The following is a 23,567-nucleotide window of genomic DNA, read 5'->3' as shown; positions in this document are numbered from 1 at the left end:
CTTAGTATTTTCAAACATCCTCAAACTAGAAGTCTGAACTGGCTGTTCTCAAGCATGGTGCACACTGGAATCACCAAAATAATTTTTATTTAACCTGACAGAGTTTCTAGTGTCATTCAGCGAGTCAGTCATTTGACTTCTGGGGGTATCCAAAACTGAGGAGCCTGTCTATTGTTAACACCAGGCATATGTAGTTTAGTCGAAGACGGTGAAATGCAGAGTCCATCCGCAAGAGCAGGAGAGTGAACAGTGACAACTGAAGGTTCATACACGTTTTATTTCTTTTTCTGTTGCTGTGTATCCTTCATAACCAACCCCTGGTAAGTGTGTTTATTACAATTCCCTTCTCTACCCCCAGCTTCTGAGTGCTTCCCTCCGCAGTTGCTGTGTATGTTGGATGCCTGGCTTTCCTTTGAAGCCTGTTCTTTCTTGGATGCGTGTTTGGGAACACGGGAGACTGGATGTATTCAGACACTATTGTGTGACATGCTCATACTGGTGTGTCAAGACTGACTGAGCTTTTCTCCCTCGTTTATGATTCACATATATTGTGTTTTAAGCAGTTCAAACAATTTTATATAAACCCCAGGGTGGACTGAAGCCTTTCAGCTCTCCATCCAGAATACTTAGGAGACCTGGAGCCTGGCTGGGGGTGGGGGTGATAGGATCTAGTAGGTGTAGGAGGCTGTGAAGAGCGATTGAGTAGCAGCAGCACCCGAAGAGCCTGTGTGGACATACTGTCCTTGGGCTGCCTGGCAATTGGCCTAAAAATCAAACATAAGAGAAAATACTGAATTAAGGAACCACAGTGCCCAGCTTGATGCCCTCTACTGCTCATTTGAAACCACTACACTTCCATTTGGCTATTTTAACTCCTTGTGATAATGCTGCTGAGTATTGCTGTTGGTAGCACCTCCGTGTGCTTTCTTCTTTTGGTCCTTTGAGGATCACTTACTGCCCATCGTTCCCTCTTTCGTGTCTTTCTAAGACCAGAAACAGTCTCTTACCATCCGGTATCCTCTTGACACTTCTGCCTTCAGTGACCCTCGTTCCTAATCTCACTCTTTCTTGGGCTCCTTTTACTTTGCATTTCTTCATACTGTCCTCTCCCCGAGTTCTATAAACTCCCCGAGAACACTGCCTGTGTCTGCTCTGTTCACCCGAGTACTCGTGTCCTCAATCAGATTTAAGATCTAACATTTACTAGTAGATGAAAACTTATTTAGACTCTTGTTTCTCCTGAACACCTCTCTGGGTCTTTTACCAACAACACCCTTTTGCTTCTGAACATCTTGTATTTATTCTCTGACAATTTCATAATGTAAACTACATATATTTAACTTCTCTTTCCCACTTCCTCCAGGAATCCCGAACACGGTGTCTCTATGCTTCATGTCCTGTCATGTTTACTTTTTGTTAGTTACCGGCTGAGTCCAATTAATGCTGCATGTTAAAATTCCTATCAAAAATGAGCACCTTTCGCATCTTTGTTGGAACATTTTTGTTGAGGATCACTGGTATGCTCCTCAATGCTAATCTCAGCACTTTTGCTTTTAATTTCTCTGTCTTATGTGATGTTGACTCCTCGGAACTCCTCTACTGGTTCTTAGCTCCTAGAATCCTTGATTCATCCTACTATATAATTGGTGATTTTCACCATATCCTTTCTTGTTCATATTTCCAAATGAAAGGCATCTCAAGTTCAGGCCTTGATGCCCTAACCTTCCCTCTGACGTGCCTTGACTGAGAACGCCTTCTGTCTTCTATAATCGGCTGTTTGACTAGGATAGAAAATTCAACACCCTTTCTAAGCCCAGTCTTCCTACTCAGCTGTAATACGACACTTTTAGTACTGAGTAGGCACTATCTATGGAAGCATTCATGGACGGTAGGGAATAATGCTTCTCCAAGCACAACTGTCAGGCCCCACACATCAAAGAAGTCCACAAGAATGAGCAGCGTCTCACCAGGGCCCGCTTCATGAAAGCTTCCTGAGTTGCCTTCTTGTTCTCAGCCTTGCCGCCCCAGGCAGCCAGTGCACTAGCCTGAAGGGCTCTTCCGTATGAGAAACTTAGTTTCCAGGGCCTTGGCAGAGGGCAACGGTTGATAGCATTGAGGTTGAGTGTAGCGTCCTCCTCACTCATGCCTCCAGACAAAAAGCAGATACCTGGAATGGGAGAAGTCATTCTACTGTATTAGTCCCAGCTTGGAAGAAAACAAGCAATAGGCCTAAAAGAAATACAGTGTCTCAATCCTCTAGTGGGTTTTGATGTCTTAATCTTCTACTGGGTTTTGATGTCTTAATCTTAATTTGGGTTTTCAGGGGCCTGGGTCACAGAAATCAGTTTCCCCTTGCTGAAGCTAGATGGGCTAAGAAGAGAAGGACTTTCATGGGGAGGGCAGTGAGATGCACATGTGTGAGCCTGAAGACGTAGGAGATGAAGTACTGGGTGCCTGTGAGGCAGAAGATGATATCTCATATCCTGCCCCGAGGACCCAAACAGGCTCCACACGAATACATGCTTGTGGCTGTCTTCCAAAGGATGGAGATAAGACCTTACATCTGAGGAGAAAGAAGGCATTACCAGGAACAGCTGCAGGCACAGTTCGATGGAGAGCAGTGACGGTAGCCATAGCCACTTGCTCTGGTGTATACTTCTTGCTGCAGGCATGTCCAGCAGTTACCATGTTCGGTTTTAGCAGCGTGCCTTCTAGGTAAACATGATGATCATTGAGGGCCTTGTAGACAGCAGCCAAGACCTGAAAAACAAGAGGACCCAAAAGATGAAATTTGGAATAAGCTCTAAATCACATGACTCTGGCACTTCTGTATTACAAGGAAGCTAGGTAAAGTAATCTTGTGTCTCTTGGTCAATGCTCCTGAGACCTCCATATCTCCTCTGGACCATGTATTTGCAAACTGTATCATAGAGCCTAACCACATTGGGCCGTCTCTACCACTAGCTGTTCCTCTGCATAAACTATTGTCATGACTGTTTCCTAGAGAATCCTCATTCTTCTCTTTCCATTTCCTTGGTCAGTGTCATCACTGGACACTGCGTTGACTCAGTAGTTTAGGACATCTGAACTGTCCTCCACTTTCCTATGAAATTTTAGTGGTGATAACAGCATACATTTTAGAAACATCTCTTCCACAGGCTATTTCAGACTTTGTAATTCCTCTTACCAAGTGTAGACATTCAGCTAAAGCAATATTATGTCTGCCATACCTTCTTATGATTTATGAAAAAATCACCATCTTTCAGGGCTACTATGACTGGTTTAGAAAATCCCATCTGAACAATATGGTTCATAACTTATCATGTGAAGCTTTCATTTCAAGATAGTGTATACATAGAATTGGGGTCCAAAAGAGGCAATATGTCTTGCCCTAGGTCCTACAGTAGGCACAGAAGGTCTGTAATTCCAAGTCTTATTACTACAAGATACCATACACTAAAGTGTGAAGGCTTGATAAACACCTCTTTACCTTTCCCATGCTATACAATGACACTAAATTACAGGTTATTTCTGAGATTCAGCTGTGTTTAAGTAAAAGCCTTCTCTTATAATAAAAATATTTTAACTTGAATATAGAACTTTTTGTTTCAAACTTACCTTCTCAGAAACATACTGGCAGTACTCTAAGTCATGGTCTCCATCAGGCAGCACCTCTGGCTCGACAATAGGTACCAACCCATTCTGAGGAAGAAAATGGAAGAGACACAACAATAAAGTGATGCTCACTGTGGTCCTCCACTAGGGAGCAGTCACCAGATGTGGCTGGTAGAAACGGAAGGCCTTAGGGAGAAATGCTATGCAATTTAGTTGAAGGTGATTTAAAAAAGCACGCAGTATCTAGTGATTTAGACACACCTACATAGAAGTGAAGTTAAACACTTTTCTGGAATGGGCTTAAAAATGCAAACCTGTAATTTCTATATCTTATTCTAACAGCAGGCCATTCTAACTATCTAAGAAACTAGTGGCCATCCTTTTAAGACAGCCGAGTTTAAAATTAATTAAGGAATTCAAGGAGAGTTTGAAGTTCTCGTTTAGAATTTCCAGGTGTCCACAGCTCCAGTAATCTTAATAAAATACCCACAGTTACAAATCAAACTTAACTCTGACTCAGAGATACTTCAGCACATACTGGCTGGAAATGTTAGCATCCAGTCACCATCCTGTAAGAAACAGGCTGAACTGAGACTCTGTCCAAGTGCTGACCACGCTCTCGCTAGGGATTTAAGACGACCATCACTTGGGCATTATGGAATATAAACAAGCAGATTCCCTGCCTCTAGAACTGTTTCTCAACCCGTGGGTCATGATCCCTGTGGGGTTGCATATGAGATATCCTCCATATCAGACATTTACATTACAATTCATAACAGCGGCAAAACTGCAGTTATGAAGTAGCAATGAACTAATTTTATGGGTGAGAGGTCACCACAACATGAGGAACTACGTTAAAGGGTTGCAGCATCAGGAAGCCTGAGAATTGCTGCCATGGAGCCCGATTCGTTTTAGGATTTGGCTTCTAGAACAATACTAGAGGGAGACCGTTGGTAGAACTGACCCTGAAGTCATAGTTTAATAGGTTCCACTCATACTGCTTTGTGGAATCAGAGTTGTCTCTGCACGCGTGGCTACGGTTAAAGTAATGAAATACGATACATAATATACTAATATGCTAGCACACTTATATCTATTGGTAAGGGAAAGAAGAGAGGCCATGCTTGATTGTAATGAAACGGAAAGAGGCTCTGAAGAAAGGTGCAGTCTACTTCTCGGCTCGGGGTGGAAGCAGAGAACCTGCTGACAGATGCTGGCGTAGCGAGCCAGAGCATTGGCGTTTTCTTGGATAGCAAGGCTGGAGGGACACTGGTCAGCAATCCTCAGCACAGCACGCCACTTCCCAAAGTCAACACCATCTTTCTTGTACTGAGCACAGCGTTCAGAGAGGCCATCAAGCCCTGCAATAGAAAAAAAGGCCTCTTTGTACCCTGTACCTGGTCCGTGAGACCCCTGATTGAGTGAAGGAGTTTTTCCAATGGTTTACCTTTGAGTACTGAGACCACCCAAGCAAATTAACGTTGATCACAGCATGGAGCCAGAAGGCCTAGATTGAATAATCTTGCTTTTGATATACACATTTGATATACTCTAAGTGAAACCTAGGGAACTCAGAGTCAAAAACAATCCTCATAAATGTGGAAATTGCCGCCCCTGGTCTTTAAATGTCTTGAACATGTGAATTTTGAACATGTGAAAAGTGACAGCTGAGATTCAAGTTCTGCTGAGCTAACCTGATGGTGTGGCTAACTTCTTAGTCAGTGAACAGCTTTAACAAAGATCTGTATAGCATGTTATGGAACAAGGATCCAAACTGGCCCCCAAACCGGAGTCCTTTCCTCTCTACTGCTCCTGGAATGTTGTGTAAAGATAGTGGTTCCAGGCACAGTACATATTGTACATTGTCTAAAACAGTCCCTGTAACTATTCTGCAAAGTAGGTACTCTCATCCATTTAATTGTGATAGAACTAAAGACTGGCCCAAGGCCATGCAGTTATTAAATGGAAGAAGTGGGACTGGTTACTGGGTGCGCAGCTCAGAGTGTGGGTGCTTGCCCTGCATGTTGGAAGCCTTGGATTCAATACCCAGTACCACACAAATATGGGTAGTATGGCTTATTCCCATAACACAGTACTCTGCAGACTGAGACAGGGGGTTGCTCTGACTTTCAGGCCGGCCTGGACTGTTTAGAGTGAGATTCTACCTCAAAAACCAAAAACAAGGTTGACCACATGGCTCGATAATTAAGATGCATGCTGCCAATGGTGAGCTCAGTTTGAGCCCCGGGACTTACATAACTGGAAGGAAATAACTGATTCTCCTAAGTTGTCTTCTGACCTCGACACACACACACACAGTATGGTACAGGCACATGTGTGCACATGCACACACACATACACACACACACACACACATGGGGAGAGAGAGAGAGAGAGAGAGAGAGAGAGCATGAAAATGAAAAAAGTATTAGGGATATAGTTTAGTTGTGGAGTGACTGCCTAGTATACTTAAGGTCACAGATTCGATCTGCAGTGGGTGCAGGGAAGAAGGAAGGAAGAAAAGAAGGAAGGGAGGGAAGGAAGAAGGAAGGCAGGCAGGCAGTCTGGGCTGGGTATGTATCTCAGTGGCAGAGATTTTGCCTAATGATGTTTGAAAACCCCTGGGTTTGATCTTCAGCACTAAGGAGTGTTGGGGAAGGGGGAAAAAAACCCCAAGGAAACAAACATGTCACATAGTTTCCCTTTTCTTCCTTTGCTGGCCTTCAATTCTAGCCTACATAGTGTTCTTTGTCTCATCAACAGGCAAGGTTCTTACCTTGAATGGTGGTTTCTTTGTTTGTTCCTGCAAGGGGAGCACTTCCTTGGTCCAACTGTGGATGGAAATAATGAGCAGGTTGGCAAACAGGAGTGAGAAGGCAAAGCTCCTGGCGCTGTCCTCATCTTTCACAAGCAACAAATTAGGAAGGCATATGAGTCGCTAGGGGGCATAGTTGAGCTCACAGCCAGAGGGAGCTAAACAGCCGCGAACAGTGTCAGTCCTGAGACATTCATTGAGCGTCTGCTCCTCCAGGCACTGTGTTCAGACTCGAGGTAAAGAGATTATGAATACAACTTTTCTCAGTGTAACAGAGAGGTAGGTGGCCTGTGTACAAGCAAGTTACAGCACCCCGTGGGCTTCAGTTTTCATTCCTACTGTCTACAGTAAGGACAGGAACTAGATCCACCACGGTGTTTTATGTAGCGCTTGCTGTTGCATGCACTCAGTGAGTGCTACTTTTCACTGGAGAAGTGAACGCTGTCTTGAAGACTCAGGAAGAAGACAGAACAGGCGCTATTGACTGAAAAGCTACAGGACAGGAGCTGCTTTACAAACTTCGTTTTATCCTTGCATCATGCACGAAGTGGGAACTAATAGTCTCAAGAAATGAGGAACTAGGGATGCAGAGACTAAATTCCTTGCAATAACCCTGGTTGAAAAAGAGAGCAGCGGAAGGGAAGTCTGGGAGAGGAGGCGGGTCTCCATCGGGACAGGAGAGCTGGAGAGGGGGAGAAATGAAGGCGCACTGCTGAGTTCAGGCTGTGCTCTGCCCAGGGTGCTGGAAATGTGCACAGGAGAAGGCAGGGTGAAGTAGGAGTCAGAGTATTCACCTTGATGCCCACCACAATCCCCTTCTCCTTGAGGATGTTTCTGAACAGCTTTCCCTGGCTGTCCTTCTGGTAGAGGGTCTCGTGGAAAAGGATCACTCCCCCGATGCTCTGGCTGATGGAATTGTCAACAGTAAAGAGGATTTCTCGGAACTGCCTGCGGTTCTCTTCGGTGTTTTCCACCTTTATCCTCTGTAGGCGGTTTCCCATGGTGCCTAGAGACGGGCCAAAGGCAGCATGAGGAGAAGCAACCCAGTGCTGTCCTGTTGTCCTCCCTGCACGCAACACAGCTAACACATCAGGGTGAAAGGCAAGGGCCCCTTCGCCTTGCCTTTAAACCCAGATCTTCGAAGTTCCTGTCTGGGTTTTGGTCTTCAAAGGAGGAAACATTAGTTGCTCTAACACAATGACTGGGACGCTGCCATGCGGGGTCAGGTGGACATGGGAGGTCTTTGGGATATGGAAGGCCCGCCCTCTCCTTTCCAATCCTAAATCTCATTGGATAGCTAGCCATGCAGTGGAAGGAGGGATGGGACAGACTCTTTACTTTAACTCTTATTATTTTAGGGTAGAGCATGCAAGACTGTTCTAACTCTACCTGTGCCTTCCTCAGTCATACGCCTTGGCCTAGTCCCGGTGTCTCCCTGACTAGGCTGGCCCAGACTAAACTGACTTCTCATTAGCAGCAAGTCCAAGCTGGGATAAGGCAGATCTCATAACCCAGTTCTGTTTTACATGCCAAATCTAGCTCATTTTCTGTTTCTCTACAGGGCAAGTTCTCAATATCCTGTCCATATCATGTTATAAAGTTACAAAGAATCGATGACTACTGACTTCTCCTTGGTTATTGAATTTCTCACTTCTGCAGGCTAGATTCAATGTGGAGGGCTTGAGTTTCTTCCTTTAGTATTCTAGAATTTTCTTATTAAAACTCTAGGGCTCTAAAGAACTATACTCACCAACTACGAGTATATAAACCTTTGCTTTCTCTGAGAGGAAGGAAACTGATTATCAAGCTGCCTTTTCTGGGTATAGAAGCATGGGTATACCGCTGTGTGGCATGACTTTCTTACACTCACCTACAGATTCATCTGCAGCCAGGATGCCCTTCCCATTGGCAACAATGCGCTGGGCAATCTCCGAGAGCTCCTTCTTCTGCTCTGAGGTGAGGGCTGGAAATCGGTGGGCCATGGTGACAGGTCTAGAAAAGAATACAGGACAACGTCTCACAGAACTGTGGGTGGCTCCAATGGACTAGTGACCAGGACGGTCAGAGTGTGCAGACAGGCTGTCTGGGCTCCACTGACACTTCTAGCACATTTCCAGTGAGCCCTGTTGGGTACCCTTTGCCTGAGTAAGTGTAGTCATTCACAATGGATGAAGATAAGATGACAGATGTTCAGGATGAAGGTAACATGTCAAATATTCATGGTGGCCTTAAACAGGAGGTCTCGGAGATCACTGGCCCTAAGGAACTATTTAGGAAAGATCAGAAAGTGTGGCTTTGTTAGAAGAGATGTGTCACTGGGAGCCAGCTTTGAAGCTTCAGAAGCCCTTATCACTCCCCGTTAGTTCCCTCTGCCTCACAGTTGTGGCTCAAGATGTAAGCTCTCGGGTACTGAGCCAGTGTCATGCTTGCCCGCCGGCTGCCATGCTCTCTGCTGTGATGGGAGCAATACTTTCTTTTATAATTTTCCATAGTCATGGTGTTTTGTCATGGCAATAGAAAAGTTACTAGAACACCCTCCTATTATTAGATTAGGAAGGAATATATGATAGTCTAAATTATTTCTTGTAGGGCCAATACCTAATAATGTACAAATTTATGGGAAAGGGTGGTGCTCCCCTTTATTTCCCTTTTATTTAAAGGGAACAGCAGGTTTGTTGGAAGGAATTGACCCGAGACGATTCCTAATGCATTAATGACAGCCCTAGTGTACCTTGGGCTAAGCATTATTACACCAAGATGTTGCCAATTCAGAAATATCTAACGTTCACATGGAAATCTGTTGCCAGTTCATCAGACAGAGCTTGGGTGAAGGACCACCTCTGCCTCCCTAGTTAGAAACCTGGGCAAGTCATGAAAGGTCTTTTTATTTTAATATTAATATTAACTTTAATATTAATCAATTGACACTAATATCTGTACTGGTTGTCTGACTACAAGGGGCTTATATGCAACCTATGAGAACTGTGGTTGCTTAAAATGTAAGTTTGTTAAACTGTATGATCAGTATGAAGATATTTTATAAATAATAGGAGAACATAAGGTATGTGCATTTTGTTATTTTGTTTTGTTCGTTTTGTTTTGTTTTGTTTCTCTGTGGCTTTGGAGACTCTTGTAGACCATGCTGGTCTCAAACTCACAGAGATCCGCCTGCCTCTGCCTCCTGAGTGCTGGGATTAAAGACGTGAGCCAATACACGCCCAGCGTGTATTCTGTTTTTTAATGTTGGGAAGAAAAATAATTACTCAAAGAGCACCCTTGTTTCTGTTACAAGCAGGTTGTTGTCTCCATTCAGGGCATGCCTACTCAACAAAAATGACAGGGAGATAAGTTCAACTCATGCTGTTTACAGGAAGTTAAACTTCTACAAAGGGACTAAAGGTCTGTACCACATCAGCACAAATTTTGCCCCTCAGTTAATCATAAAACTGTCACTGGTCAATGTTCGCAACCAGAAGACAGAATGCCAGCCAGATAGATAATGAATTTTATATCCCCAAACTTCTGATTTCTGAGCTCCCAAGTCATTTTATTTTTAAAAGTGTGGTGGGAAATAATTTACCTTAATTATTAATTTAAACATTCCCAGAGGAATATGTAATGCGTGCTATTGTCCTATTTTAAAAACAACAAAAGAAATTATAGCAATATACTGTTCATTAGTCTTTCTGAGTAGAACCACTCTATTGTTACTTCTGCATTGTGGAATGGAGTAGGGAGACCTCACATTTTGTTCCTTACATTCTTTGCAATTTTGATTGTGTGTGTGTGTGTGTGTGTGTGTGTGTGTGTGTGTGTGTGTGCACGTGTTTGCCTGTGTTAACAGCTGCATGTATAATTTGGGGGGGAAGCTGTATGCATTAACATGCATGAGGAGACAGTAAGTAGAGTGAGGCCGAGCTCAATGGAGATATTTGTATCAAACCTGCCACCTCAAAGGTGAGGAGCCTGAGGCCCACACGGCCTAAGTTATGTTCTGTGACTGCGAGTCACATCGTAATGGCTTCTGATTTACAACCCTACTCCTAGGCTTTCTGCAGAGGATAGAAGGACTCTTGCAGTATGGTTCTCTCTGCCTTCCTTGAAGAGGTTCTGCAGTCAGTCATTTGTAAGATACAGATATTTAACTCCTGGAGAAGTAAGAGCAGAGTCCACTTGTTTCAAGACAGGTGAACTTTCAAGGGGGTTGAGGCTGTAACTCATTGAAAGTCTGACTACCAAGTGGTGTCCACAGCGCTTCTGTGTATGGGAGCATGAAGATGTGCATACCTTTGTTACCCACCCTGCTCCTACGGAGGCGCACATGGTAAGGTGGCTTAGGGCTGCCTTAGACAGCCTGATTCCTGGTGCTCTTTCCCCAAAACCGTGCCCTTAACCAAAGGGACTGTTAGGTTTTCAGCAGCCACACCCATTCCCTGTCCTCTTCCCTCAAACTCTAGGCTGGACCTGTGTACTCCCCAGATACACCTTACCTAAAGTAGCAATACTAAGTCAGCAGAGTTCAAGCCCTGACTGAGCTGAACTGACCTATGGAGCCCTTGGTAATTGGTTGAAGAGGGGTTTATAAAAAGAACAACGTAGTCTCACAGTGTGACTGTTTTTAAGAGAGAATATACCAAAGTAAATCAGCAGGATTTAATTCCTAGCGTTTGAAGCTGCACGGCTCTCAGACTATCTAGCTCAAGTAGAAAATTCAAGGGAAAACATCAAGTCTGTTAGAAGGCTTGGGAATTCATAACTGAAGATGATCTCTCTGAAGTGTCTAACCCAGAAGAAGGAAAAGGGCAGGGGCCCCAAGGGTTCATTTGTGTGATGAAAAAATTCCAACCCTAGTTAGTACCAGTAGGTGTGGGAGAAGAACACAGGAAATGACCCGAGGCAGTAGACACATAAACAAAATGTCACAGTACGTAGTTGTTAGGAAAAGAAACGACCAGGAATTGAGCCTGATTAGAACCCTACAAAGGACAGTGTTTACAAAAGTAAGACAAAAGACTCAGAGGCGCCTCATATGGGCAGACAGTAGCTGGCCATTCTTCTGGGGGCATTTCTGTCACCTTCAGGAAAGGTATGAGTGAGTATTCATGCTCAGAGAGAGAGAAAAACAGCCACGGAGGCAGATCTATCAAGGTTTTAGACACCATCAGGCAAACACACTCTCTCCTCTACAGGCACAGTGCTATCACTGACCCACCTCGCTGGTCCAACCCGGCTACTCAAAGGAAGTCCTTTTACTTACAATGTGAAGCACAGGGGTCCTCTGACTGGGACAGCAGAAGCTGTGTGAGGTGGCAGCTGCCAAATCGGGATGGATCTGCTCAGAGAGCACGGTTTTTATAGTCCTCGCGTGAACACCTGCTGGATTGTTTTTAACTTTTGCCCCTCCCCCTCCTATCACAACCCGTAGGGAGGTGTTTATTCAATAGCTCTGATTGGCGCATGAACAGCCAATCTTTGTAATCGGGCTCACACCCTCCTCAGGCTCACAGAATGGTAGGGCTACAAGGGAGTCTTTAGATTAGGTCCCACTCCAGGCCTGCCACTGTACAGGGGAGGACGCTGAAGCAGCGCTGTGAATTAGGAAATGTCCTCCAAATCACACAATGAGGGATAGACCCAGTGCTGGACCAGTGGAGAGACCCTGCAAGCGTGTTAACTGAACTCTGGCACTTTGCAAACACTCTCAAGGCCGTTCGCTTATTGGTCTATTTAATTTTAGCTCGCAGGGCCTTAATTTCTTCTTCTGAACAGTCAGATTCCACCCTCACGGGAGCATGGGTTTACAGAGTCTGCAGGCATCAGATACTGAAATTACGAATTTCAAATTTAGCTTAGCAATGCTGTGTTGCCGTTGCTCATCCTCTTGCTTCCTCAGCAGCCCGTGGCAGCATTTCTTCTAAAATGTATAGTTAAATAGAAATGAACTTTCCGTAAAAGTAAAACCCTGAATCTTTAATTCCCATGTGCTGAGTTTTATTTTGATGGAAAATAATTACCTATCTATCCATTTATTTGTTTTGGGGTGACACGATGGTGTGAACGTGGATATCTGAAGACAATTTGAAGAGTAGGTTCTCTCCTTCCATCATATGGGACAAGGGAATCGAACCCAGGTCGTTATGCTTGGCAGCAGGCATCTTTACCCATTGAGCCACCCTCCCACCTCCTCAAGTTCTGTTTTAAAAGAAATTATTATTTCACTATACATGTCCCTGTCTCCAAAAAATTCAAGTGTGTGCCCTGGTGTATTTCATACCAGACCCCATTCTCTTGGTCACTGATTTCATCCTATCTCAATCTTTCTACCTTTAAAAATATTTTTATTATTCATAAGTTCCATACATGAATATAATGCATATTGATGAATTCAGTCTACCACTATCCCCTCCATTTCCTCTAGTAACCCTTTCACATCTCCCTCCTGGTTTAATATGCTCTTTTTATTTACTTATTGTTGGTATCGCCCCGTCCCCCGGCCCCCCGTAAGCCCAACTAGCACTGTTCATGTGCACATGGGTGTATAGTTATCCACTGGGGCGTGATCAACATACCAGCAGCATATCCCCAAAAGAAAGGAACTCTCTTCCCTCAGCACTCAAACGCCAGTGACTCCTCTGGTAGTGGGAGAGCCTCAGGGGCCTCTCTCCCATCCATGCGGAGTCTTTGACGGGCGTGGTCTTGTACAGGATTTGATCAGGTGACCACAGCTACTGTGAGTTGATGAGTGCAATAGCCGTGTCACGTCCAGAAGCCAGCGCTTCACATTTCTCCTCTAAGCCACCGATTCCTCCTGACCCGTCCTCTGTGAAGTTCTCTGAGACTTAGAGATATGCTCAGAGCTGAAGGTTTAAGTGAATAGAGGGGGATTTGGGAGATAAAAGAGTAAAGACTGGTTAGGCAAAACTAAGAATACTTGAAGATATGGATTTCTAGTTTGTAAGCTAACTAAAAGTACATAATACATTTTTAAAGAGGGAATTTGGACAGAAGTACCCGAATGGTTGGAGAATGATGCCCCTAGAAGATATGAGTTGTGAAATGGAAATGGCAATGCCAGGCATGGAATACTTTCCTAAAAGTTGTTCACCAGGGAGGCCCCAGAGGCATCCAAAATAGCACAGACTACTTCGATTGCCCTTGGTTGATCCCCATAATTGGACAAGACCACATTGTTGAAGGTGCCACTAACTGTGGACATAGGACATAATGACACAGACCTTGAACTGATCGGGAAACTCAGTACATAGTGTCAGTAGGTACTTTCCAGGATGCTTGGGGAGAAAGGTTGTCAGTGGTCCTACTCAGCATTTCACGGACCGGCTGCAAAGATGTGTCCGTTGGTACCGATTGGTGTGAGTGTGAAAAGAGTAGCCAACTACTTTCTGATTGGATTTGAATCAGATTTCATTCTGGTACTGTAAACCCAGTTAAAAACCCATGACTGGGAGGTCATAGGCTCTAGAAGAAACCTGCTATTATGTTTGCTAAATGGCTGTGCTGTCAAACTGCATTTGAAATATTTGTATTTTTGCCCATAGATTTGTGCTGATCTCAACTTTGATCAGAGGACCTTCTCTTCTTTTTTTTTTTTTACTTTTTTTTTATTTTATTTTCCAGTTTAAATTTGGATAAGAAACAAGGTTGCTTCACAAGTCAGTTCCAGGTCCCTCTCCCATTCCCTCCCTTCCTCCCGAGCCCTCCCCCCCCTTATCCCCTCATTTCCCCAGTGAGGGTGAGGCCCTCCATGGGGGTGTGCATAGTCTGTCATTTCATATAGGGCAGGGCCTAGACCCTTCCCCAAGAGTTCAGGGTGAGAGTGCACCTCACATTGTTCTATGGGAGTCCAAAGTCCGTGTGTATACTTGGGATGGGTACTGATCTGCTGCCCAAGGCTCAATAGATTCCCTAGGCCTCCTCACTGACACCCAGATTCAGGAGGTCTTGATCAGTCCCATGCTGGCTTCCCAGGCTGATGCCTGGGATTCAAGAGTTAACCTTTGTCTGGTCAGCTGTTTCTGGGGGTTAAACCAGCCCAGTCTTAATCCCTTTGATCATCAGTCCTCCCTCTCTGTTACTGGCTTTCTTGAGTTCAGCTCAGTACTTAACCAAGGGAGTCTGCCTCTTCTTCGATCAGCCACTAAATAAAGTTTCTGTTTCCCAGACTCTCTGGCCATAGGATTGAAGGCTGTCACTCCCCAGATCTATGTCTAAAATCCATATATGAGAGAGTACATGCCATGTTTCTCTTTTTGTGACTGGGTTACCTCACTCAGGATGGTTTCTTCTAGTGTCGTCCATTGGACCTTCTCTTTTGAAGTGGGCAATAGTTAACAAAAAGACTCATAACTGGTTTAAGTGGTGAGTATAGGTAGCTGTTCATTGGTCATCCATATCAACCCTTCAGGATTTGTCTTCAAGTCAGTAAAAATTTGAATTGAACTTAATGTTGTTGACCTATCCCACCAGAACTTCTAAAATATGTCACAAAATATGGGTTCATTATATAGATTTTCCCACTTAATATTAGATCTAAATATAATGTTACAGAAAGTAAATAAAAATATTAAGTACTTCTTGAGGCAAATGACAGGGTCAAATAAAAATACATTTTCTGAGGCACAGAAAATAAACATTCTTTGAAACGTGTTGCTTTGATATAACTCATAAAATGGAAAGGCAAAGCAAAGTGCTTAATGTTGACGAGTGAGGTACTAGACTTCCTTGGCCAAAATGAGAAATGCTAAGGAGACAGCTGGGGGGGGGGAGAGACAGGGCTTTCTGACTTCAGATCCCCAGCACTTATGCCATCAGCAAAGGAACAGGATGTGCCTGTAATCCCAGTGCAGACAGCAGAGCCTGGGGCCTTCCACAGATTCCAGGTTCAGTGAGAGAAACTGTCTGAGGAAGTAAGATGAAGAGTGATGGAAGAAAACATCCTGGGTTGGAGAGATGCCTCAGAGGTTAGGAGCACTGGATGGTGACTCAAAACCATCAATAATGAGATGTGGTGTCCTCTTCTGTCGTGTAGGTATACATGTCAGCAGAACATTGCATGCATGATAATAAATATGTCTTTAAAAATACCACCCGATGTTGACCACAGGCCTCTGTACCTGTGCACCGATGCCTGCACTTTCATGCGCACACACATAAATGCACAAAATGCACAGGTGTACACACAGGAGAGAGAGAGAGAAGGCACAATGAAATGAGGAACTCCACTGGTCACCCGATGGCACATGCTCTGGCTCCCACATCTCCACCAGATACCCATCTAAGCACTAGGTTCTTAGTTCATTAGATCAAGATGACCTAAACTAAAGACCCGTGAGCTCTCATCATACATGGTTGCTGTGAAAATAGAATGGAGGGGCATGGTTAATGTAGAGCACATGTCCAACATACACAAACATCCAGAAACAGAAACTCAAGGAAGAATTGAGTGGCGGCAAAAGAATTATGAGTGTTATTATAAATACGATAACAGTAATAACACTTGCCATTTCTTTTTCAAAGCTTGCCGATACACCATGCTTTTTTCAAACGTGATCTTTAATTGCTGCACCTTCTGGAGAAGAGTTATCATACCTACTTTATGTAAAGAAACTAGCTCAGAGAGCAAGGAATTTGTCCAGATTCACAAGGCAGGCACATGGAGAATCAGTTGCTCAAAGCCACAGTCTGAGGCAGACCCAACCACATTTTGGCGGCCAGAGACAGCATGAATTGTTGGCTCATTCTCTATTCCCGTCTGAGCGTTTATGACCTTGGACATTAACCCTGCATTAATCAGAGAGGAATGACTTGCGTCGGCAGACCTAGGTAGGCATTCCTGCTTAGGCTGGGCGTTGTTTCACGTGAACAGCTGCCTGGCCAGGCATGTCAGAGGAGCAGGAGTCCCCTGTCCCCTGAGCAGTACCACTGGATGTTGCTCCTGTGGCAGCAGCATGCCCACCTCTGGAGCTTGCAGTGCGACCAAAACTCAGAGTTCAAGAGAGCAGAGCTAACATTTGCTGGACCTTAGGAGGAAAAAAAAAAGCAGCTGCTGACTCAAGTAGATTGTCTGCAGGGTTATTTGTATTGCTGCTTTTGTGTTGTTGTCGAAGGTTTTTTGTTATTTGGTTCTTTTTTTGGTCTGGGAGAACTGCTGTACTATATAAAACTCTCCAAACTGTAAACTGTTCAAAGTTAAGCTAAGGTCTGCAGGAAGAGGAAGTGGACTTGGAGGCTGTGGAACCCTGAGGAATATCCCAATCTTACAGATGAACATTTTCACCATGTGTGCTATGACAGCAATGCCTCCATCAGAATTTAAGTCTGAGGGTTGAGGATGCGATTTGGTGGGAAGGTGTTTTCCCGGCATGTGTAAGGCCCGAGATTCAGTCTCCACCACCACAAAAGCAAAACCAATCAACCAAACAGCAACACGCGAGGAACTGATTATCAAGCATGAATTCAATGACATGAGTAGGATTTTTCACCAAAGTTCTGATGTATTTGCTGAACTCTGATTGAGAGGTGTCCAATCAAAAGTCATTCATGCTCCCTACTATCAATGCCTTCAACAAGTCTCCCTTTATTATCTACTTGCTGGCCCACTTTAAATACTTGCAATTTGAATATGATAAAAAAAAGTCCAGTATATTCATACACAGCATGAGGTGTGAGTCACAAAGAAACTAGCAGCTGTAAACATGGACCACTGAGGTTCTAGTGATATTGAGGGGGGGGACTCTAAAAAAGGAGACACATCCACATGGGGCAACTGAAATAATCAAGATTGGATTTTTAAAAATGTCATTTCAAAGATGTGACAGAGATATTTCTGTATTTTTTTTTTTGCTCTCTGATTTTGAGGCTAGGATGGTTTAAGACACTCATTATTTTATAGCCAAGGAGTCGAAAACCATCACGGTTTACACCATCTTTATTGAGTTTCTGCATTGGGTTTTTTGTTATTTGTGTGGATAGTTTGTAGAGAATGTATTGCATTCTGAGAGTACAGGAAGAGCAATGTTGATCTAATCTTGAGCTTGTAAGCTGAGAGATAGGAGAAGAATGAGGCTACAAATCAAACTGAGTAAACAAAAATGTACTAATAAATTGTGGTGGTGATGATGTGGTGGGTGTGGTAGTGGTGATGGTGATGGTGGTGACAGTAATGATGGCGACTGTAATGATCGTGGTGGGGAGGGGGTTGCCATGGTAGTGCCCATGAATGACTCCATGAAGTAACAAGAAAAAAGAGATCTGGGAAAGGTATGAAAACTATAGTTTCATACATGGCCAATTAATGCTTCATGTTAATAGTTTCAGCCTGCCTGTTAGATAGTGATGGGATAGTGATATTTCACCCCTGCCCCCAGCATCTAGAAATGGGTCTGGAATACATGAGGTACCTAGTGCATATTTGCTGAATAAAAGTGTCAATATGAGCATGAATCATTCATACAAATCTCAAAGTGTCTAGAGTAACCAGCTTAACATTTTAATCCTTGTGATCTTTGAATTAAATAGAATATGGTCCTTACTACCCTAGGTTTTGAAAGATCTTCTATTTGCAGTTTCATAGGAACCTGGGCTGCAACTCTCCTGTCATGTTACACAAGAACCATAGCCCCCTCCCCTACTTCTGAAACAATATGCTGATAAGTTATATATGACATGAAGTTTGCCATCTTAATCATTTTGTGTTCAATTAAGTATCATTAAGAATATACACATTGGTGCTATGAACATAGTTGAACAAATGTCCTTGTGGTATGAGTGTGCATCCTTTCGGTATATGCCCAAGAATCTTGAGGTAGATTGATTCCCAATTTCCTGAGAAACTGCCATACTGATTTCCAAAGTAACTTTACAAGTTTGCATTCCCAACAGCAGTGGAGGAGTGTTTCCCTTACTCCACATCCTCTCCAGCATAAGATGTCATTGATGTTTTTGACTGACTGGTGTGATATGGTATCTCAGAGTCATTTTGATTTGCATTTCCCTGATGACTGAGAATGTTGAGCAATTACTTAAGTGTCTTTTGGCCATTTGAGAATTATTCTTTGTTTAGATCTGCACCCCATTTTTATTGGACTATTTGGTGTTTCGATGTCTAGTTTCTTGATTTCTTTATTTATTTTGGAGATCCTTCTCTCAGATATGGGATTAGTGAAGATCTTTTCCCATTATGTAGGCTGCTGTTTTGTCTTATTGACTGTGCCCTTTGCCTTACAGAAACTTTTCAGTTTCAGGAGATCCCATTTATTAATTGTTCTCTCAGTGTCATGCTACTGCTGTTATATTTAGGAAGTATTCTCCTGTGCCCATGTATTCAAGGCTATTTCCTACTTTCTGTTCTTTGAGGTTTAATCTGGCTGGATTTATGGTGAGGTCTTTGATCCATTTGGACTTGAGTTTCATGCATGGGGATAGATATGGACTCATTTGTGTTCTTCTATATGTTGATATCCAGATATGTCAGCACCATTTGATGAAGTTTTTTTGTATAGTATAGTTTTAGCTTCTTTGTCAAAAATCAGGTGTTCATAGGTGTGTGGATTAATATTAGGGTGTTTGATTAGATTCTTTTGGTCCACCTGTCTGTTTTTGTGCCAATACCAAGCTGTTTTCATTACTATAGCTCTACAGTAGAGCTTGAAGTCGGGGATGGTAATGCCTCCAGAAGTTCCTTTCTTGTTCAAGATTGTTTTGGCTACCCTGCGTTTTTTGTTTCTTCATATGAACTTGAGTATTGTTATTTGAGGTCTGTGAAGAATTGTTTTGGGATTTTGATGAGGATTGCAGTGAATCAGTAGATTGCTTTTGGTAAGACTGCCATCTTTATTGTGTTGATCCCATGCTATCCAAGAGCATGGGAGATCTTTCCATTTTCTGATGTCTTCTTCAAAACCTTAAAGTTCTTGTCATACAGGTCTTTCACTTCTTTGGTTAGTGTTACTCCAAGATATTTTATGTTGTTTGTGGCTATTTTAAAGGGTGATGTTTCTCTGATTTCTTTCCCAGCCCTTGTATCATTTGTTTATGAGAGGGCTACTGATTATTTTTGAGTTGATCTTGCATCCTTCCATATTGCTGAAGGTGTTTATCAGCTGTAGGAAATCCCTGGTAGAATTTTTAGGATCACTTATGTATACTATCATATTATCTGCAAATAGCAAAAATTTGATTTCTTCCTTTCCCATTTGTATTCCCTTGATCTCCTTTTTTGTCTTATTTTTTCTAGTTAGAATTTTGATTACCACATTAAGTAGATATGGAGAGAATGGACAGACTTGTCTCAACAATTGTCACAACTTGCACAAAACTGAAACTCTACCCATTAAACAACTCTCCATTTCATCCGCTACTTTATAAGCTAGACTACTCTAGTCATTTCATAAAATGGGATCCTATAGCTGTTTCATAGCTGGTATGTCTTATTTAGCACAATATCCTTAAGTTTCATTCATATTGTAGCCCCCAGACTTCATCCTGCCTCATCTAGGTACTTTGTTTCTGACACACAATGTCTTTCCACTCAAAGCGGTGTAATATTTTGTTTCATTATTACGTCGCATTTTGTTCATCCATTTACCAGTAAATGAACCCCTGGGTTGTTTTGGCCTTTGATTGTTGTGAATCATTTTGCCATCAACCCAAGTGTATAAAGATTGTGTAGAGAGATGACTCAGCAGGCATCAGAATTTTCTGGTATTCCAGAAGATTCTGGTTTGGAGCTGAGTATGTAAGGTGGCTAACTCATAACTGTCTGTAGCTCCAGCTCTAGTGACTCTGATGCCCGCCTCTGGTCTCCAAGGGCACAAACACACAAATGGCAGACACATGGATACACAAGGCACATAAAATAAGAGAAATAATCTTTTAAACAGTATATGTGGCTAGCGTGTGAAAGACCCCAGGTTTGATCTCCTGCACCCAGAATAAAAACTGCTGTATGAAATGAGTTAGTCTTAGAAGGATACATTTGTACACTTTCTCTGGTATGTGGGATCTAGTGAGAGGAAAATACATAAAATACATAAAAATAGAAGGCAGACTGTGAATGAAGATGAAGGGACTCGGAGGAGAGTTAAAAAGAGAGTGTTATGGCCATGAACAGGATGAAAGTATGTAACAAACACCCAGGAAGAAAAATGTCACAGTATAACCTATTACTTTGTGCAATTAATATTTGCTGACAAAATTTGAAAAATTTACTTTCAATTCCTTAATGTTCTTTTCCTTTTTTTCTTTTTTCTATTTTCTTTTTTTTAATTTTGAAATTTAAATTAGAAACAAGGTTGCTTCACATGTCAATCCCAGCTCTCTCTCCCTCTCCCTCCCCTCCTCCCATGCCCTCCCACCAACCCCCTATCCTCCCCTTCCCCAACCCCCACTCCTTTCCCCAGGGAAGGTGAGACCCTCAATGGGGGATGTCTAGAGTCTGCCTAGGCCCTCCCCGAAGAGTCCAGGGTGAGAGTGCATCTCTCATTGTGGGATGGGCACCCAAAGTCCATTTGTATGCCAGGGATAAGTACTGATCTACTACCCAAGGCCCCATAGATTACCTAGGCCCTCACTGACACCCACATTCAGGGGGTCTGGATCAGTCCCATGCTGGACTCCCAGCCATTAGTCTGGGATTCAAGAGCTCCCCCTTGTTCAGGTCAGCTGTCTCTTTCCTCATCACTCCTCCCTTTCTGTCACTGGGTTCTAGGAGTTCAGCTCAGTGATTAGCTGTGGGTGTTGGCCTCTGCCTCCATCAATCACCGGTCGAAGGTTCTGTTTCCCAGACTCTCTGGCAGTGGGGTTGTAGGCTGGCACTCCACTGATCCATGTCTAAAATCCATATATGAGTGAGTACATACCATGTTTGCCTTTTCGTAACTGGGTTACCTCACTCAGGATAGCTTCTTCTAGTGCCATCCATTTGCTTGCAAATATCAAGATTCCATCATTTTTTCCCACTGAATAGTACTCCATTCTTAATGCTCCAGCTTTATTGATTTAAGATCACCTATCATTCAGTCTACCATACTAAAATGGATTTATTTATTTTTATTTTATATGTATGAGTGCTTGCCTACATGTATGTATGTGACCCATGTGCTGCCTGTTTGCCGGAAGAGCACATCAGCATCCGTGGAACTGGAGGTTACAGTTTATTTACTTCCTTTCTTACTTTGTGTGTATGTGTGTTTTGCCCACATGCATTTATGTGCGCCAAACGTGCAGTGCCGGTGGAGACCAGAAGGTGTCAGATCCCTTGAAATTGGAGTTACAGAAAATCATGAGCCGCCATACATGGGTGCAGGGAACCGAATCTGGGTTCTCTACGAGAGCAGCTGATGTTCTTAACCACTGCGCCATCTCTCCATCCCCTGTTTGCTTTTTTGTTAAAGCTCAGAACTGGCAACTGTGAGAGCCTTGCAGCACCATAAGAAGGCTCAGCGGCCAGAATTAGAATGAAAGGGCTTTACCTTCCATTTCTCCATGGCAGTGTTTTGACAGTCTCCATCGCTAAGCAATCAGAACTGTTTGTTCTGAGAAGACCAGAGGGCCTGTGTGGGCTGAACCATCTGGGGCCAATGGATGGAGGAATATCTAGTTTACAGGCCAGAAACCCTGCTTCCCTAGACGCTGAAGACTAAAACCGAGCCTTGAAATGGACAAAGAAGTTTCCCTGAAAGGGGTCACATGTGCATGGTTCAGCGGGAAGAGTCTCGGCTGGAAATGGAATACATCGTCTCCAGCCTTCATTGGAGGGATTTCCTTACTGAAACCTGTGCTGCTGGGTTTTTAGGACTCTGAAATAAGCAGGACTTGTTCACTGAGAATTTGAATATTGGAGGAAGTGTGTCCCGTCGGTTAAGCCGTGGCAGAGATAGACCAAGCAGGAAGAAACTTCAGAGTTCTTACCAGGCACAGAGACAGGTGCCCATCAAGCTCTGTGCTCCCATGCCCCCTCCCCCTGGGCTACTCACCGCCTTGCCTGTGCTTCCTCTTTGCCTTTTGCTCAATCATCCCAAAGTCCAACTTTTCCCTTCCTATCTAATCTGGCTGCTTATGTCATTTATGAATTCCAACCTAATACTTCTTTCCCTGACTTTATCTCTTAGTGAAACTTTTGGCCTTACGATGGAAGGGCACGGTGTGCCTGGAGCAAGGCACCCAGATGAGGGAGCGTGAAGCCTGGGTGCTGGGGCCAGGTCTGCTGCTGACTAGCCACAAGACTGAGGAGAGCCACTGTCCTCCAGTCACCGTCTCCCCAATGTGTGGAGCGGTCCTAGAAATGTCCGCTTTACTGGGCTGTTGCCTTGCTCTAATGATGCCATCTAAATTTGAACTCTGAAAATAGTGAAGTCCTTCGTAACTGCAAAGTGCTATTAATGCTACCTCACCAGAGCCTGAAATGCAAGTTCAAGATGCTAAAGCTCTTATCTACAGGAAGAAAAGGTCCCTTTGCTCTGTGGTACTGGGTAGTATGTTTCTCCAAACTGCATGTTTTTGGAACACACAGTTGTCCTAGGAAATGGTTTCAGACAAGAACAGAGTGGTTCTCAACCTTCTTGATGCTGTGATCCCTTAAAGCAGTTCCCCATGTTGTGGTGACCCCCCCCAACCATAAATTATTTTCATTGCTACTTCATAACCGCAATTTTACTACTGTTATGAATCATAATGTAAATATCTGATATACAAGGATATCTGATATGTGACCCCTTGAAGGGGTCGTGAGCCACAGCTTGAGAACCACTACATAGCATAAGCCTCTTAGGCCACCTTAGACCATAGAACAGCTTCTGAAAACACTGCTGCCATGGGCTCCGCACTGACTCTTACCTAGGAATCTTCAAAGCACTGGCATGGGCAAGAGAAGCAGGGTGGTTCTAACCGCCTCCCACCCCTCCTCACCTCCTGATTACTTCACCCTGCCTCAGTGCTCATAGGAATAAAGAATGTCAGTCAGATGCGACCCAGAATGTCCCTGAAGGTCAAAGCCCAGACTTGGCAAGGGGCAGGAGGCCCCCAGTCATCTGCTCACCAACAGAGTGAAAAACAGGACCACCCATCTCTGCCTTTTAAAGAATCGGCCACAAACTTCCTTGCTAAGCCAAGGTTTAAAAAA

The 23,567-nt window shown here is 43.6% G+C and overlaps 1 protein-coding gene across 1 annotated transcript; it reads right to left on the bottom strand.

Annotated features, from left to right (window-relative positions):
* Positions 1-257: 257 nt before the first annotated feature.
* Aldob (aldolase, fructose-bisphosphate B) lies at positions 258-11,831 on the bottom strand. The gene is made up of 9 exons (XM_005078711.4): positions 11,688-11,831; positions 8,301-8,422; positions 7,225-7,436; positions 6,392-6,446; positions 4,816-4,976; positions 3,619-3,702; positions 2,586-2,760; positions 1,968-2,167; positions 258-764 (listed from the first exon to the last, which is right to left on the bottom strand). Exons 2-9 carry the CDS (start codon positions 8,410-8,412, stop codon positions 669-671), a joined length of 1,095 nt encoding a protein of 364 aa, XP_005078768.1. The 5' UTR covers positions 8,413-8,422; positions 11,688-11,831; the 3' UTR covers positions 258-668.
* Between the last annotated feature and the right edge of the window lie 11,736 nt (positions 11,832-23,567).

Source organism: Mesocricetus auratus, unplaced genomic scaffold (assembly GCF_017639785.1).
Source record: "Mesocricetus auratus isolate SY011 unplaced genomic scaffold, BCM_Maur_2.0 Super-Scaffold_6730, whole genome shotgun sequence".
Classification (NCBI taxonomy): domain Eukaryota; kingdom Metazoa; phylum Chordata; class Mammalia; order Rodentia; family Cricetidae; genus Mesocricetus; species Mesocricetus auratus.
Note: the sequence above shows the minus strand (reverse complement) of the source record. Positions and strands in the feature narration are given on the sequence as shown.

Coding starts and splice junctions, on each gene's coding strand:
- Aldob (XM_005078711.4), bottom strand. CDS start 8,412: ATGGCCCACCGATTTCCAGCCCTCACCTCAGAGCAGAAGAAGGAGCTC. Junction 6,447..7,224: donor GGATTGTGGTGGGCATCAAG/GTGAATACTCTG, acceptor TTCCATCCACAG/TTGGACCAAGGAAGTGCTCC. Junction 3,703..4,815: donor ACGCCAGCATCTGTCAGCAG/GTTCTCTGCTTC, acceptor TTTCTTCCTCAG/AATGGGTTGGTACCTATTGT.